The 13,857-nt window shown below is 33.6% G+C and overlaps 1 protein-coding gene across 3 annotated transcripts in view; it reads left to right on the top strand.

Moving 5' to 3' along the window:
- Positions 1-7,522, top strand: part of LOC137930964 (netrin receptor UNC5C-like) — a 115,181-nt gene extending 107,659 nt beyond the window's left edge. For 2 of the 3 annotated variants that reach the window (XM_068774340.1, XM_068774339.1), the window contains exons 9-12: positions 1,544-1,691; positions 3,031-3,164; positions 3,960-4,193; positions 5,435-7,522. In XM_068774340.1, the coding sequence (XP_068630441.1) occupies positions 1,544-1,691; positions 3,031-3,164; positions 3,960-4,193; positions 5,435-6,612 (1,694 nt within the window). In that variant the 3' untranslated portion in view covers positions 6,613-7,522. The remainder of the gene's footprint in view (positions 1-1,543; positions 1,692-3,030; positions 3,165-3,959; positions 4,194-5,434) is intronic. The other variant, XM_068774341.1, reaches the window with a different exon arrangement.
- Positions 7,523-13,857: the final 6,335 nt, after the last annotated feature.

Genomic DNA, 13,857 nt, shown 5'->3' with positions numbered 1-13,857 from the left:
GATAGACAAAGTTTGCATTTACATGGTAAAGTTACATTGGCTTGTCTAAGTCTGTTTCATCGGCTAAATTTATATCTATTGGTCATATTTATAACAAAGATTGGATATGGATAGATAATGAAGTTAGACCACTTCTATGATAGAAAACACCGAGGAAAGAATATATACAAACTAAATAACTTGATTTGCGATTGTAAGATAATTTGATACAATAATATCTTTTGTTTATTATGGTGTTATAAGTTAAATAAATACTTTATTTTATACTAACCTTACAGTAATTGTAATTCCTAATTCACTACAAGAAGGTTCGTTAATATTTAAAGGAGTAATATATGGTATATATATGATAGAGTAATGTTACGAAGTTTCACTGAGTGATTTCGAAATGAGTAGATCCTTAGAAGAATCCAGATCATCGACGTAGAGCGAAGAACCTTCTACAATGGCGAACACGAGGCGGTAGACGCGGGGTAGAAAGGCTGTCAACTAGATGAACTGAAGACATAGTTACTGTCGCGAGAATTAGATAGATGCGATCTTCGTGGGATATTTTAGCCTTGCACTGAGCGTCCAATAGAAGAAGATATTATGTGACACATACATATACAATAATACGCAAAAGTTTATAAATTTTTAATTCATAATTCGAATTTCCACGCTGTCGAATTTATCTGGCGTAATTTGCATGAGCAGGTAATTAAATTCGGACAGTATCGGTACATATAATCCAATTTGGTCCGGTACCAATCAATTGGTTCGAGCATAATTTCAACGATAACCAACCGGAAGCTTTTGATGTAATTATTATATCCGTAAATTACTTTCATCTGTTAATGTATGTGTTAATAAATTAAACTTTATAAAAAATCTTTTACATAATTAAATAAGATTTTCTATATATAACATGATTCTATTTAAGAAAAGGACCAATATTTAGCCACTTTCGCACATGCAGTGGTAGTCTTCGTCTCTGTCTCATTACTCGAGTAATTTGGCGGTGGCGGTTGTGTGATTCGCATTGTTTGCCGCATATGCATTTATCAGGCGGGCGGTGTATTTGTTGCACGACTACCACTGCATGTGCGGAAGTGGCTAAATATTGGTCCTTTTCTTACTTAGGATGGACTTCCGCAAGTTAACGGCTGATTTCATTAAATAATTCTATTTACCTTTAATTCTAATTGCCATTGGCCACAAAGTTTCCAGAAGTTAGTATCATCCTGTACGTACCCTTCATATACCTTTGCAGTGGGCTTCGATAGTACAATACAAGAAGATATATATATATATATATATATATATATTTATATATATATATGTACATTGTATTCAAGTTTAGGTTTTTCTAAGTTGCTTAACAAGATATATTAGGAATATATATACATATACATATTATAAGTACCTTTATTGGTCACAATTTTCTCCGTAAATTACTGCCAGCTTCGAAATATGGACTCTAGCGCGAAGAACTCAAAAAGAAACAACATAGAAAATAAAGTAAACCCTGAGAAAGTTTTTGATAAATTTGTAAATTGTACAGATTTCCAACCGGAGATGTATCCGACTGTGGAGAAGCAGTCGCTATCTTTGGCTCCAGATCTAATGCAGCATCGACCACCGAGATACGAACACCCTCAGACTGATACAAGAGCAGAGCATCATTACGATGTACCGCATCTAACCAACAGGTAGATCAATAACCTATTTTTTTTTATAATCTTTATAACTGACTTGATCTGTTCATACCAGTCTCTTCTATACTATATTCGCCTGATAAATTATTCTATTGGACGTCAACAACCTTAAAGAAATTATAAAATGCTTTTACACTTTATGAAACTATTTTATTAAAATGTGAAATTGTAGAACTATGAAAAGAAAGCCAAGGAAGTGAGGCAATGTATGGAAGGTAAGTACGGAAAGGCATGAAAGATATTGTGAAAGAAATTAGAGGAAAAAATGAAAGACATTGAGAAGGACGAAAGATGGAAATGGAAATTAAATGTGATTACAATGTTATCAGAAAAACTTCAATTCACAGCACAGTAAATAGTTTTATTCCACTTTTGATACACTTATAGGCCAACTAGCGTAGTTTCCACTAGACAACTTATCACTTCGATGGTTATCGAACGAGTGACCGAGCTCTCGACTCAATAATCAAAACACTGTTCCAACCCCCACCATCTTCAATCCTTTTACTGGAATTTATCACAAAAGACGGGGACGAGTAGTGTTGCCATTTAAGAAAAATAAATCTACCTTTATAAAATTATTACAGTGTAATTAAAGACACTGTCCACCCATAAAGTTTGAAAAAGAGGCCCCATAAAGATTGTAAAATAGATCCACCATTAAGTAATAATAAATGTAATAAAATAACAAAGACTATACATACTAAATAAGCCATTTGTAGTTACATCAAATAATTTGGATGGACTATTTTAATATTCGTTTCATTTTGTATCAGTCGGCTTTAATATTTACGTCGCATCAAAACCGATGCATCTGTTTTCGATTTACATGCAATTGCAATGATAAATATCTATCGTTATATCTCTGTGTATAATCCTTCACATAAACTAACTTTTAATTAGCTCTTTCGACTTTTAGGTGCTATGATTAACGAAGGTGCTGCCTTTGTGGTCTCTAGTCATCCTATCCCCTACTCTTCCTAGAGCTTTCGTAATATAAAGTTCAGTTATTGAATTTTTTTATAGCTTGTCATTCCATCTCGTTCTTTTTTGACTAAAGAATAGTTTATAATAGTTTTAGAGTTATAATATAATATATATAATAGTTTTAGAGTTTTTTTTATCTAATAAAGGAGTTCGTACGTGTATGTTATACATTTGAAGGCTATAGAATCGGGTTACGAAGACAATTTAACATCAACGTATCTGACAAAACATTATAAACTTTCGGTGGAACTGAATCTTGGTATCAAGTGTTATTTCGTATAGGCAAGCCTTTTTTTTTTGCCCGGCAATGGTATTTCAAATTGATGGAAAAAATATCAAAATACAGTTATTCTCACAGCTACGCGTCGCCAGTGGATCATCAGGTAACGCCGTGCGCCTCCAGCAAGGGACAAAGCGACGAATACGATAGCAAGCCCTACAGTGAATCTGAACATTCCGTTTCAAGCTGTTTCACTAGCTGTGAGTATTGTTCGATCATTTTCACAATTTACAAACTTTCAGGCTAACATACACATATATACATGTACATATCTATACATATTTATCTGAAAAAGGTATTACATAAATACGAATATATAACAAATGCTATATAATATCCTATTTTAGAGGCTAAAGAAGTGCTCTTTATCTTTTTTAAACACTGGCAGCGATTTATCGCATCTAATCAGTTCTGGTAACTTATTTCGTACTTGACAATGAGAGTAGTTAAATATTTCTCTATAAACATTGAATGAGCAGGCATAGTCAATTACAAGTTCTCCAATGATCTAAGCAACTTATCATGTGACTCACGTAAGAAAATAAATCTAGATGTAAGGTAAGAGGCAATAAGCGGGTTAAAACAAATGCTATAGAGAAGGAAAAGGTTGCGGGCATTTCGACGAAGTCGAATCGACAACCACTTGAGCTTATAACGTAATTCAAAAACATGGTATTATTTAGAAGTATTAATATTTACTTGTCAAAACTACAGACTATGAAAAGCTAAATTTCTTGTATATATGTGTGTATATGTGTCTTTTATTGATTAAATTACGGTTAAGATATATTTCTATTATATTTACAGCTTAGTTTATATCAGTATGTTGCAAAAAAAATTATTTTGGTAATTTCTTTAATTAGAAATAAAGTTATGTGGATAGAAATAAAAATGCTCTTTCATTCGGATGTTAGTCTGCGATAATCACTGGAGTTTCAAATGCGCCGCTACGAGTTTCAAATTGGCTTTGCAACTAATCAAAACTTTTGTTCCAGCCGGCTCTATGTACGACGCGGCGAACGAATCCGTTACCCTCCAACTAGCTGAACTGGTCTCCAACTCATCGACATCGCAGTCTGTGTCCGTATCCGGCGCTGGGTCGAGACTGGCTCTACCAGCAGCCGGGGTAGCCTTATCAGTGCCAGAAGGGGCACTTAGCAGGTGCCGGAGGGAGCAAATGTACGTCGCTGTCGTCAAAGATGATAGATACAGATTTAGAATGGGAAAAGGTAATTAACATTTATTATTAGTCTATTCACACGCCTATTCACATTATCTCTGATGGAGTCGACAGATAACACCATGAACCCTTTAAATGTTTATCACTGTTTCAAGTGATCTAAAGAATTTTTTTTCCAATAAATCTAACAATAATTCTCTCCGCTTGCTTAAAAAGTATATTTTTAGTTTGAAATTTATTTTGGTCTAGTTTTAAACTTATTTAAGCTATTAAACTTACTTCACTGAACCCTTATCTGACTTCTACTAGACTAAATAAATACGTCTACTAAATTTCAAGTATCTATACCCCTTATATATAATTATATGAAATCTCTTATACATAAAAAAATAAAATTGGAGTATCTGTTTGTAATATTTAAGTAACCGCATTTTACTCCATGTATTTGACTATATATACGGTACATATACAAAAATTACAATTTATATAATTTTTTGTTAGTCTGTCTGTACGTCTCTTTGTTAAATCTATTATTGCTCTGTAATGGTTGCACCGATTTTAACAAGACTTATTGGCATGTAACTGATTTAATAAGATTTAATAAAAATTGTCAAACAAAAAAATTAAATAAACTAAATAAGTTTTTGTTAAATTTCACGCGGAAAAAATCGCGTGCACAGCTAGTATGTTATATAGTAGTTATGATAAAAAAACCATTTACAATTTTTAAATATTTGTTAGCACAATGAAAACAACCTGGAATTATACCTATGCTGTTAGAAACATTGAATTAAAAAATAATTAAATAAAAAGTAAATACTAAACAATTTTAGTAATAACAATGAGAATAAAGGAAGAAGGAAAATCCTCTAATGGCAAAGTGAATCAAGAATATTGTATTTAAGTTCGTCATTATTTAAATCATTTAGAAAGTATGCCTCAAATTTTTTTATACAGCGTTGTTTTTGAGCGTCTCGTATAACCTCTGTCTTGGATACACGTGCACAATTTTTTGCCTGATCATCTATTCACATTCTTTTATTTTATTTCTTCGTTCTTCTTTTGTTTTTCTCAATATATTTTACTCGTTCTTCTTTTTCCTTATCACATTATCTTTCATTCCTGTTGTTCATTATTCAGTATATTTTAAGTCAGTATATAATGTTGTTTAGCATCAAACTTCTGTTAGTCTTCTGTGTCCGATCATAGTTAAAGCTATGAGACAGATGTTAACTGAAATATTTTTGCATAATTTATAGTTAACAATTAAGAGTGTTGTTTTGTCTCCAGGTATCACACAACTGAGTCCCGTAGTAAAATGTGGTCCACCCCGACTTCAGCTGAACAAGTCAGTCATACTCCAGATACCGCACTGCGCCAGTCTCAAACACGGCTTCTGGAATCTCTCCCTGTACGCCATAGATTATAATAGCTCTAAATCTGACAACGCACAGCCTCAATGGAAGAAAGTTGTTGGGCTAGGTCAGGAGACAATAAATACTCCGGTATTTACTCAGCTAGATAATGACAAAATATACTTAGTAACTGATATTTTATCGACTTTCGTATTAGTCGGCGAAAGCTTCAATGGTAAAGCGGTAAAAGCTCTTCAGTTAGCGATCTACGCACCAGCTGTACCTAATGAAGTATCCCCCGAGTATAACATACGACTTTATATCTTCGAAGATACACCATGCGCCCCATACTATTGTCAGGAACAAGAGAAGAAATTGGGCGGTGTTCTAATCGATCGACCAAAAACATTGTTGTTCCAAGATGGTGGGTCTAATCTCTGTTTGAATTTAGAACATGTTAGTCCCGGTTGGAAGACTAAACCCGGCTTAGGTTACCAAGAGATACCGTTCAGTCACGTATGGAGCTCGAATTACAATGCACTACACTGCAGTTTTGTTCTCGAAAGGACTCATGATTGCGACAGCATTGATTTTAGTATCTCTGCATGTCAAAGAACAAACCCGTCGTATAAACAGATGTTCAGAGTATCGCTGGAGGATATACGAAGCCGTTCACCACGCGGTAGATCACCACGCGCCGAATCTCAGCGGAGTTTTAACATAACTGAAAACTTGATAGAGGCTCGAATGTGCCGCAGTGATGAGGGAAGTGACAGTGGTAAACGAACGGTAACGGTCAGCGAAACGGGAATAAATGAATGCGCGGGTGAAGGACCTTTTAAACTTAGTGCCAGGACTAAAAGACAGCTATGTGCTATATTAGACCCGCCTAACGCACGTGGAAATGATTGGCGTGCTCTTGCTTCGAGACTCGGCGTAGACCGGTACACTACGTGGTTTGCCACGAAGAGCTCGCCAACAGAAGCTATTTTAGAGCTATGGGAATGCCGTGAACGCGGTCCTGGTGCAACAGCTTCTTTAGCAGCCGCATTAAGACAGATGGACCGCCACGACGCCGCTGATCTTCTCCAAGGTCGACCATCCTGGTTATGAACACGTTCTCTCACAATTGCACAATCGAAATATGAATATTGAAGCAGTCTATCGAATAGACACGTATGGACGTTTTGTTGGTAAATTTAGGGAGTAGTTTAAATGTTTTGTTAGAAGAAAAAAAAATACGTTAGTTGTTCGGGCTAGCGTTCTAAATTTGTAATATTCACGGTAGAATATTTTGTATAGAAACTATGCTTTAGATAAGTGATGGAATATATTATATTATTGTAGCAATAATAGTGCCTAATGTCTTTAAAAGAAACGCCAATGTGATTGTTGGTTGACGTATGGTTATTTTGTTATTTTATATAAGTGTTTGAGTGTTCATTGTAACCGAAATATATTGTGTAAGTTACGTGTTAATTTCGCTTGTGCATTTAGTTGGTGTTCGCTGTATAAAAATTAGTCGTGCCAAATTTGCGATGCCATCAAATCGTTTGGCAACAACAACGTATTGACTCTTTGCGACCGTTCTGAGCTTAATGTAATAGATGTTAGTGTTTCACAATTCACAACCTAATGAAAAGACTTGAAATACATTTACTGTCCTATTTTATCGTATCGTAATTAAAGTTCTCTTCGCCTGCGAGAATGTAATATTATATTCAATCACAAAACCTAAAGAGTAATAGACTGCCAATTGCCCTTATATCTTAACTTTGTAATGAGTTCCCTTAGGAAACCTCCGGATTGATTTTTCAATATCACATCTATGTATATAAGATGAAAGATGTCAGTATGTACATAATCCAGTCGCAACAAGTAGGTTGTCTCGTATCGACCTCGGTCTCCTATCGGGACATTCAACCGACGTAGACTATATATATTTTTGTTAATGTGATGACTTTTTAAAATAAATGAATCTGTGATACTTAAAATAATATGGAATAAATTATGTTTAACTGTGGATTCGATGTTTTTTTTTTTTATTTACCTACATTATTTTTAACTCCCTAAAAGATTATGTACCGTAATTTTTAAAGGAATCGGATAGATTTAAACATTTTAATTATGCTCCTTGCGTTGTATCCCTCACTACCAAGGATTTTTGACCTTGAAGAAAAAGTAGGACATCGTTATAAGCTATATGTCTTTGAGGAGGTAATATCTGCACCTATAATTTAATATGGAGTCAAATAAAGATGTAACTGCATGCTTCACCCATAATCATATGAAGTACAAAATATAAATAAAATAAATCTTAATTAAACTGTGATATACCACAATATTAAGAAAATAAAAAGTTTTAATACACAAAAACGTAAAATTCAAAATAAATGCATAATGTATTTATTGGTTAATGATGTTTTTGGCATTGAAAATTTGTATACTAAATAGCAAAAGGTTTTTGATAATGGAGGAGAATATATTGTTGATTAGGAATAAAAAGTTGTTAAAAACGTAGTTGTATGAATTTAACTTAAGAAAGCGACAATATGTCGCTTACATAACTCTCCGGTCGCCCTAATATAAAAATGTAAAATTACATAAATAAAATAATACAGAAAATGTCAAATTCGCAGAAGAAATGCGACGAAAGTAGACGGTATAAAGAATAAAAAGGAATGAAAGACGAAAGAATAATTGACATTAAGATGTAAGAAAGAAGAGAGTGCAAATAATAGATATCTGTGAAGAAATAATTATTCATATAATATCCTTATGTAAGACAGGAGAAGTGCGAGAGATCCTCAAAAACGGTTGCCAACTCTTCCAACCACTTCCAGCCAATCATCTGAAAGAAGATAAGAATTAAATAGAGACGTAATATGGTTGGCCTGCGACAGACACTTTGTGAGTTGCGTGGAAGTACTTCACAGATGAGCAGTTTGTCTACGAAGCATTGCGGAATCTCTATTTCTACTTCCGCAGCACGAGGAAGAGTGGTAACGATGTTACAATAAACCGCTTTTCTTACCAAACGCTGCTAAGCTGAATTGTTACATTGATACGCCGACAGTAGGGCTGTGAACAACTGTAAAAAGCTCAAGAGCCTTTAAACCTGTTTCCAATCATTTTTTATAAAGTTACTTTTAAATGGGTTATATTTTATTTTTCTATTACAAGGACAGTCTGTAGAAACAAATGGTAAACAAGAAATAATTTCCTATCCTTACTATCTAATATATAAAATTCTCGTGTCACGGTGTTCGAACTTGAACTCCTCTGAAACGGCTCGACCGATTTTTACCAAATTTTATAAGCGTATTCAGTAGGTCTGAGTATCGGCTACTATCTATTTTCCATACCCCTAAGTGATAAGGGTTGTTCACCCTTAAATTTTTTTTTTTTTAATTTTTTGACGATTTTTTTTGTTTTTATTTCTTTACGATACAGCAAACAAAAATACATACAACTCTAAATTTTTACCCCTCTACGATATACCCTTATTTTTTATTTGTTAATTAATTTTTTTTTGCAAAACAACGTTTGCGGGATCAGCTAGTATATATATACATATAATCATTACATTATTTATTGTTTTAGAAACAATCGATCTTATATAGTCGAATTTAACCCATAGATGCCTACTGCAGGGTAAAAGCCTTCCCCAAAGATATCTATCAAGGGATATATCATAATCGCCGCGCTCGGCAGGCAGGTTGGCGATCGCGCTATATGTTACAAAAAGGACGCCACTGCCCATCCTCTAGAAACTTGTTTGTGAGCGTTGTTTTCCCATATAATTCTTGCACAGTGTTAGATAAGTTATACCGTGCATATAGAAAGCAAAATTACCAAAATAGTCCAAAATTTTTAAAATAACATTTCATAAAAATTACTATACACAATGCAGTACATTTTAAAATCGAATGAATACAATAGACAAGTCTTTAAAATTTTAAGCTGATTCATATTCTCCTCGTGTTTGAACACGTCAAAAACAAAATTGTAACTAACTCTAAGACAGGCGACAAAATCGTTAGGTAAACTGACAATGATACGGGCGAGCTGCGTGTAAACGGTTGAGCCGCGTGTGAATGGTTGAGCCGATATGGGCATTGGCTTTTGTAACCAGCCCGCTAACTAAGCAGGTGCAGGCGCGCCGGCGGTGGCTTGATTCTTCACACGTCAGTGAGCTGTAACTAATTTTGTTGTGTTGGAGTGCGTGTTGCAGCGGGAGCGTTTAGCGGGTACATACTCTTTAACTACTTGAGCATGATATTTTTTCAACTTATTAATTTTATTCAATGCTCAAAATTTGAACCGAAGACACAGTTAATATTAAAGAAGATCTGTAGATGTGTGTAGCGTAAAATCGCTCATCGTTATGATCTTAGGGGATTTTTAAGCCGGCTAAAATAATGATAATAATGGTTCTACGTCAATATAATATTAAAACCTTTTTTTATTTTCCATCAAAAGAAACTTATATGTTTACCTGAGAGTTACACATAAAATTCTTTTGTATTAACTGCACAAAAAGTCATACAAAAGAAACTACTTAAAAATTGATTAATTTTAAATGTGGCCTAGGCTCAAGCCTTCAAGTTCTGAAGTGGAAACCAAAGACTGGCAAGACCAACGTAGAAGGTTGACTCATAGGTTCGACAGACGACCTTGTTACGATCTTTTAAAGACTCCGAATGCAGGCCGCTTCCCACTGATCCTATTGAAATTCTGTGGAAGAAGCCTATTTCCAAAATGGACGTCTTACGGATGAACTGACAAAAGCATTAAAAAAAATTTAATGTGTAAAAAATTTGTGAATGTGTTTTAACATAAGTATTTTTTTTAATCAATTACAAAATATTCGCTCACACATTGACCATACATTTTTCTACATTAACAATCCATACATTTCCATACATAATACGCTATTTAAAAAGGCCGACTCTAAAAAGCGGGTGCCGTTTCTATAAAAAATAACTAAAAGTAACAGTCAATTACGTTTCGAACCCTTTTTTTATCTTTTCAACGAAACGACCGTTCTGTAGAAACAATTCTTGTTAAGTTGGGAGAATGTTTACTAAGAATTAAGTTTCTATTTGTATTGATTGTATCGCTAATGTATGAAGGTTTATTTTACTGCAATTAAATTCTAATGTCCGTTGCAAAGTAATAAAACACACGCATCAATGTGTCTTGATTTCAAATTAGTACACCTACATTCATTAACGTACACAGATATACATATATATATATATACATACACACAATGAAGATAAAAAGGTAACGTGAAATTGTCACGAAGAACTCCGGGCATTAGGAAGACATGTATTTTTTTTCCTAGATTGGTAGGACTGTCTATAATATTTGCCAAGCATCTGTTTGTCAAAAGATTGAATATATTTTGGCTCGGCCCAAATCATTTTTAACGATGTTTTGTGTCTCAGACGCGTCATTTTCATACTCAACTGATATCGTTCCTCAACCACCGTATTCGCATGATTTGGCTCCGTGCTACTTCTGTTACTTCAGCAAACAAAAGGCAAACCAGGGAATACCGTTTTGATACTATTGAGGAGATAAAAACCGAAACGATAAAGAACCTGTAGACTTTGCCGGAAAAAGACTATTCGAATTGTTTCGAGCACTGTAAAAAACGTTGAAAAAGCTGCGTTTTATCGAACGGAGATTACTTTAAAGGGGATGAAAATGATTTGGAATAAAAATTAAGAATTAACGTTTTATTAACAAATTCACCTTACTTTTTGATCACAGTATTTCAACGATTCGACCACTATATATATATATATAAATATAAATATATATTCTCTCTATTAATAAACAATTGTTTCAAACAAAACGAGACAATAGTTTGACTATATATATATATATATATTGTTTCAAACAATTGTTTTTTAATAGAGAGAAGTGATCGCTGCAAATGACCCAAGTATATCGATCGCTTGTATACACTACGAGAAAAATACTTGCTTGCAGAATAGTTTAATTTGATGGAAACTTTAATCAAATTGTGGTACCTTATAAAAGCACCCTTACTTAAAATGTAGCTTGAATGACGTTTTGTAATTTTCCAATCAAACATATGTGGGGTATTGTGGACTAAGGAACAGATGTTGATGTCGCTAGGGGCATCAGGAAAGGCATGCAGCAGGCTTCATTCGAACAAGTTCGAGTTGACCCAACATACTTCAAACTTTACCTAAGTTTTACTAAGTTATATGACCGTTTTGTGTAAATTGTAAAATGCATCAAAATATACAAGCAATCATTCATTACTTAAATCTAAGAGTTAAAGGTTAACACGGTTTTTTGTGATAATTTTTACAAAGATCCCAAATACAGTTCCATTCATTCTCAAGCTATTTCATCTGAATTATCTTTTAAATTTTGGTTAATGTTCCATTAACTTTCATTAATTTATTGTATGATCATTTAGAAACGTTACATGGAATTTTAAAGTACATTTTTATATCCTTGTTAGATACGACTTACATAGATCAAATATTCTTTATATATCAAGATGTCTTTACTAATACGGTCCTATATTACGTGAGTAGTGATTGACAGCAGTAGATTACTAAGATTTTCGTAGGTCGCAGATTAAATTTCCGAGATACAGTCTTATATAATTCATACACTGTGCATTTTTTATATAGTGTTGCTACTGTTCAGAAACAAGTTTTGAAGTTATGTAAGGATGAACAGCACCATCCTATGTGTAATGATTATGGTATATCGCCATTTAGATGTTTTTGGCGAAGTCTTACGTTTTCCATTAGGCATCTATAGGTGATAAAGTACGTTATTATTATAAAACTTACTACGAAATGGTACATCGTTCTATGATTTCAACAAAGTTAAAGTTAGGTGAAGGGTAATATATTACGACATTTAAGACTTACCTGCATGTTCACCGCAAGTTTAAAATCTACCCTCCTTAGCGGCGTGAGGCTTCTTTTGAGACGCCCGTTGGGGTTGGAAATATCGAATATTCGAAATTCAAACTAGTGATGTGCTTACGAATAAAAACAGTTATTAATATTTTTTAGTTATTATTGTAAATGAGAGGAAATAAGTTATATATTATTTATGTCGATATATGGCGAATGTTATTTTAAGTCATTTTTCAGTTATTCGATTTAGAAATCAGGTTAATCCGAAAAATAACCAGAGTTAGCGACATATTTCAAAAATTGCTAGTCTGATGTCTGAGCACATTACTCGTGTAACCGTCAGTCGTTGGGGCCAATAGATTCTAGTTTTTTTTTTTTAATGGCCCCCGCTATTGGGAGCCTCTCGTACCCCCTATCTAGTTTGGGACAGGTACTTTATTTACACATAATCTTTTCAGAGTTTTATCTTTATTCGACACTCATTTTCATACTCCTCAATTTCTTTTATTCTTTCCTTTTATCCTTCACCATATCTTGCAATTTTTGTTCTATCATTCCTTCTTGCTTTCATCGCCTTCCTTTCGGTTCTAGAGTTGAAATCACGAGGGTTGCGGGCAGTTGCTGACGCGGGCACCGCAAGACAGGTCATCACGGTGATTTTTGGGAGAGGCATATGCCTTGAAGTTGGCACCTATCGACTGTCATCAGGATGATTCGAAACTTATTGACACTTGACGATATAGGACATAGTACGATAATATTTAAAAAAATAATTATATAGAAGAATGTAATCTAATGTGTAATAAGTTTTGATAAAACATGTACTTAATACGGTGAACTTGAATGTTTAAAGTTAGTATTGTTAATAAGTTTAAATCATCATATAAGACTTAAGTACATCATGAGAATCACAGAAACTAATATCAAATTCAGCTCCCTTTTAATCTCATCGTAAAACTCATAAACTAATATCAATTTTCTGTAAGAACAAAAATAAATAAATATCGAAACATTGTCAAGTCTTTAATACAGTAATTAAAGTAATTAATTTCCGATCGTGTCATTAAAAATATTATTGTTTAGAAAACCGTTATATTTTTTAAATTTTCCGTTTGTCACAAATAATTTACTAATTTTTTGAAACTTAGAAAAAAGTAAACCAACTTATCCTTTACTTTTAACGCTAACTTGGTTAAATTTACCGTTTATTTTGAAAGTAGCATATGTTACCTTGCTTTTAAGTCGAGATATTTATTAAAAAGGAAAAGATTTCGTCCAATTGTATTTATTTATTGTTGCCACTTTAAAAACACGGCTCACATATCACGTATTTAATATATATTTAAATATTGAAGGCAGTAAAATTATTTGCACAGTACCTCCCTATTGAAAGGGCACGAGCGACTTCGCTATCGACAAAGGGCTAGGCTAGGGCGGC

The sequence above is a fragment of the Battus philenor genome, unplaced genomic scaffold (assembly GCF_028537555.1).
Source record: "Battus philenor isolate CCGP_79_NKW_IND1 unplaced genomic scaffold, ilBatPhil1.0.hap1 SCAF_7, whole genome shotgun sequence".
Taxonomy (NCBI): domain Eukaryota; kingdom Metazoa; phylum Arthropoda; class Insecta; order Lepidoptera; family Papilionidae; genus Battus; species Battus philenor.
Note: the sequence above shows the minus strand (reverse complement) of the source record. Positions and strands in the feature narration are given on the sequence as shown.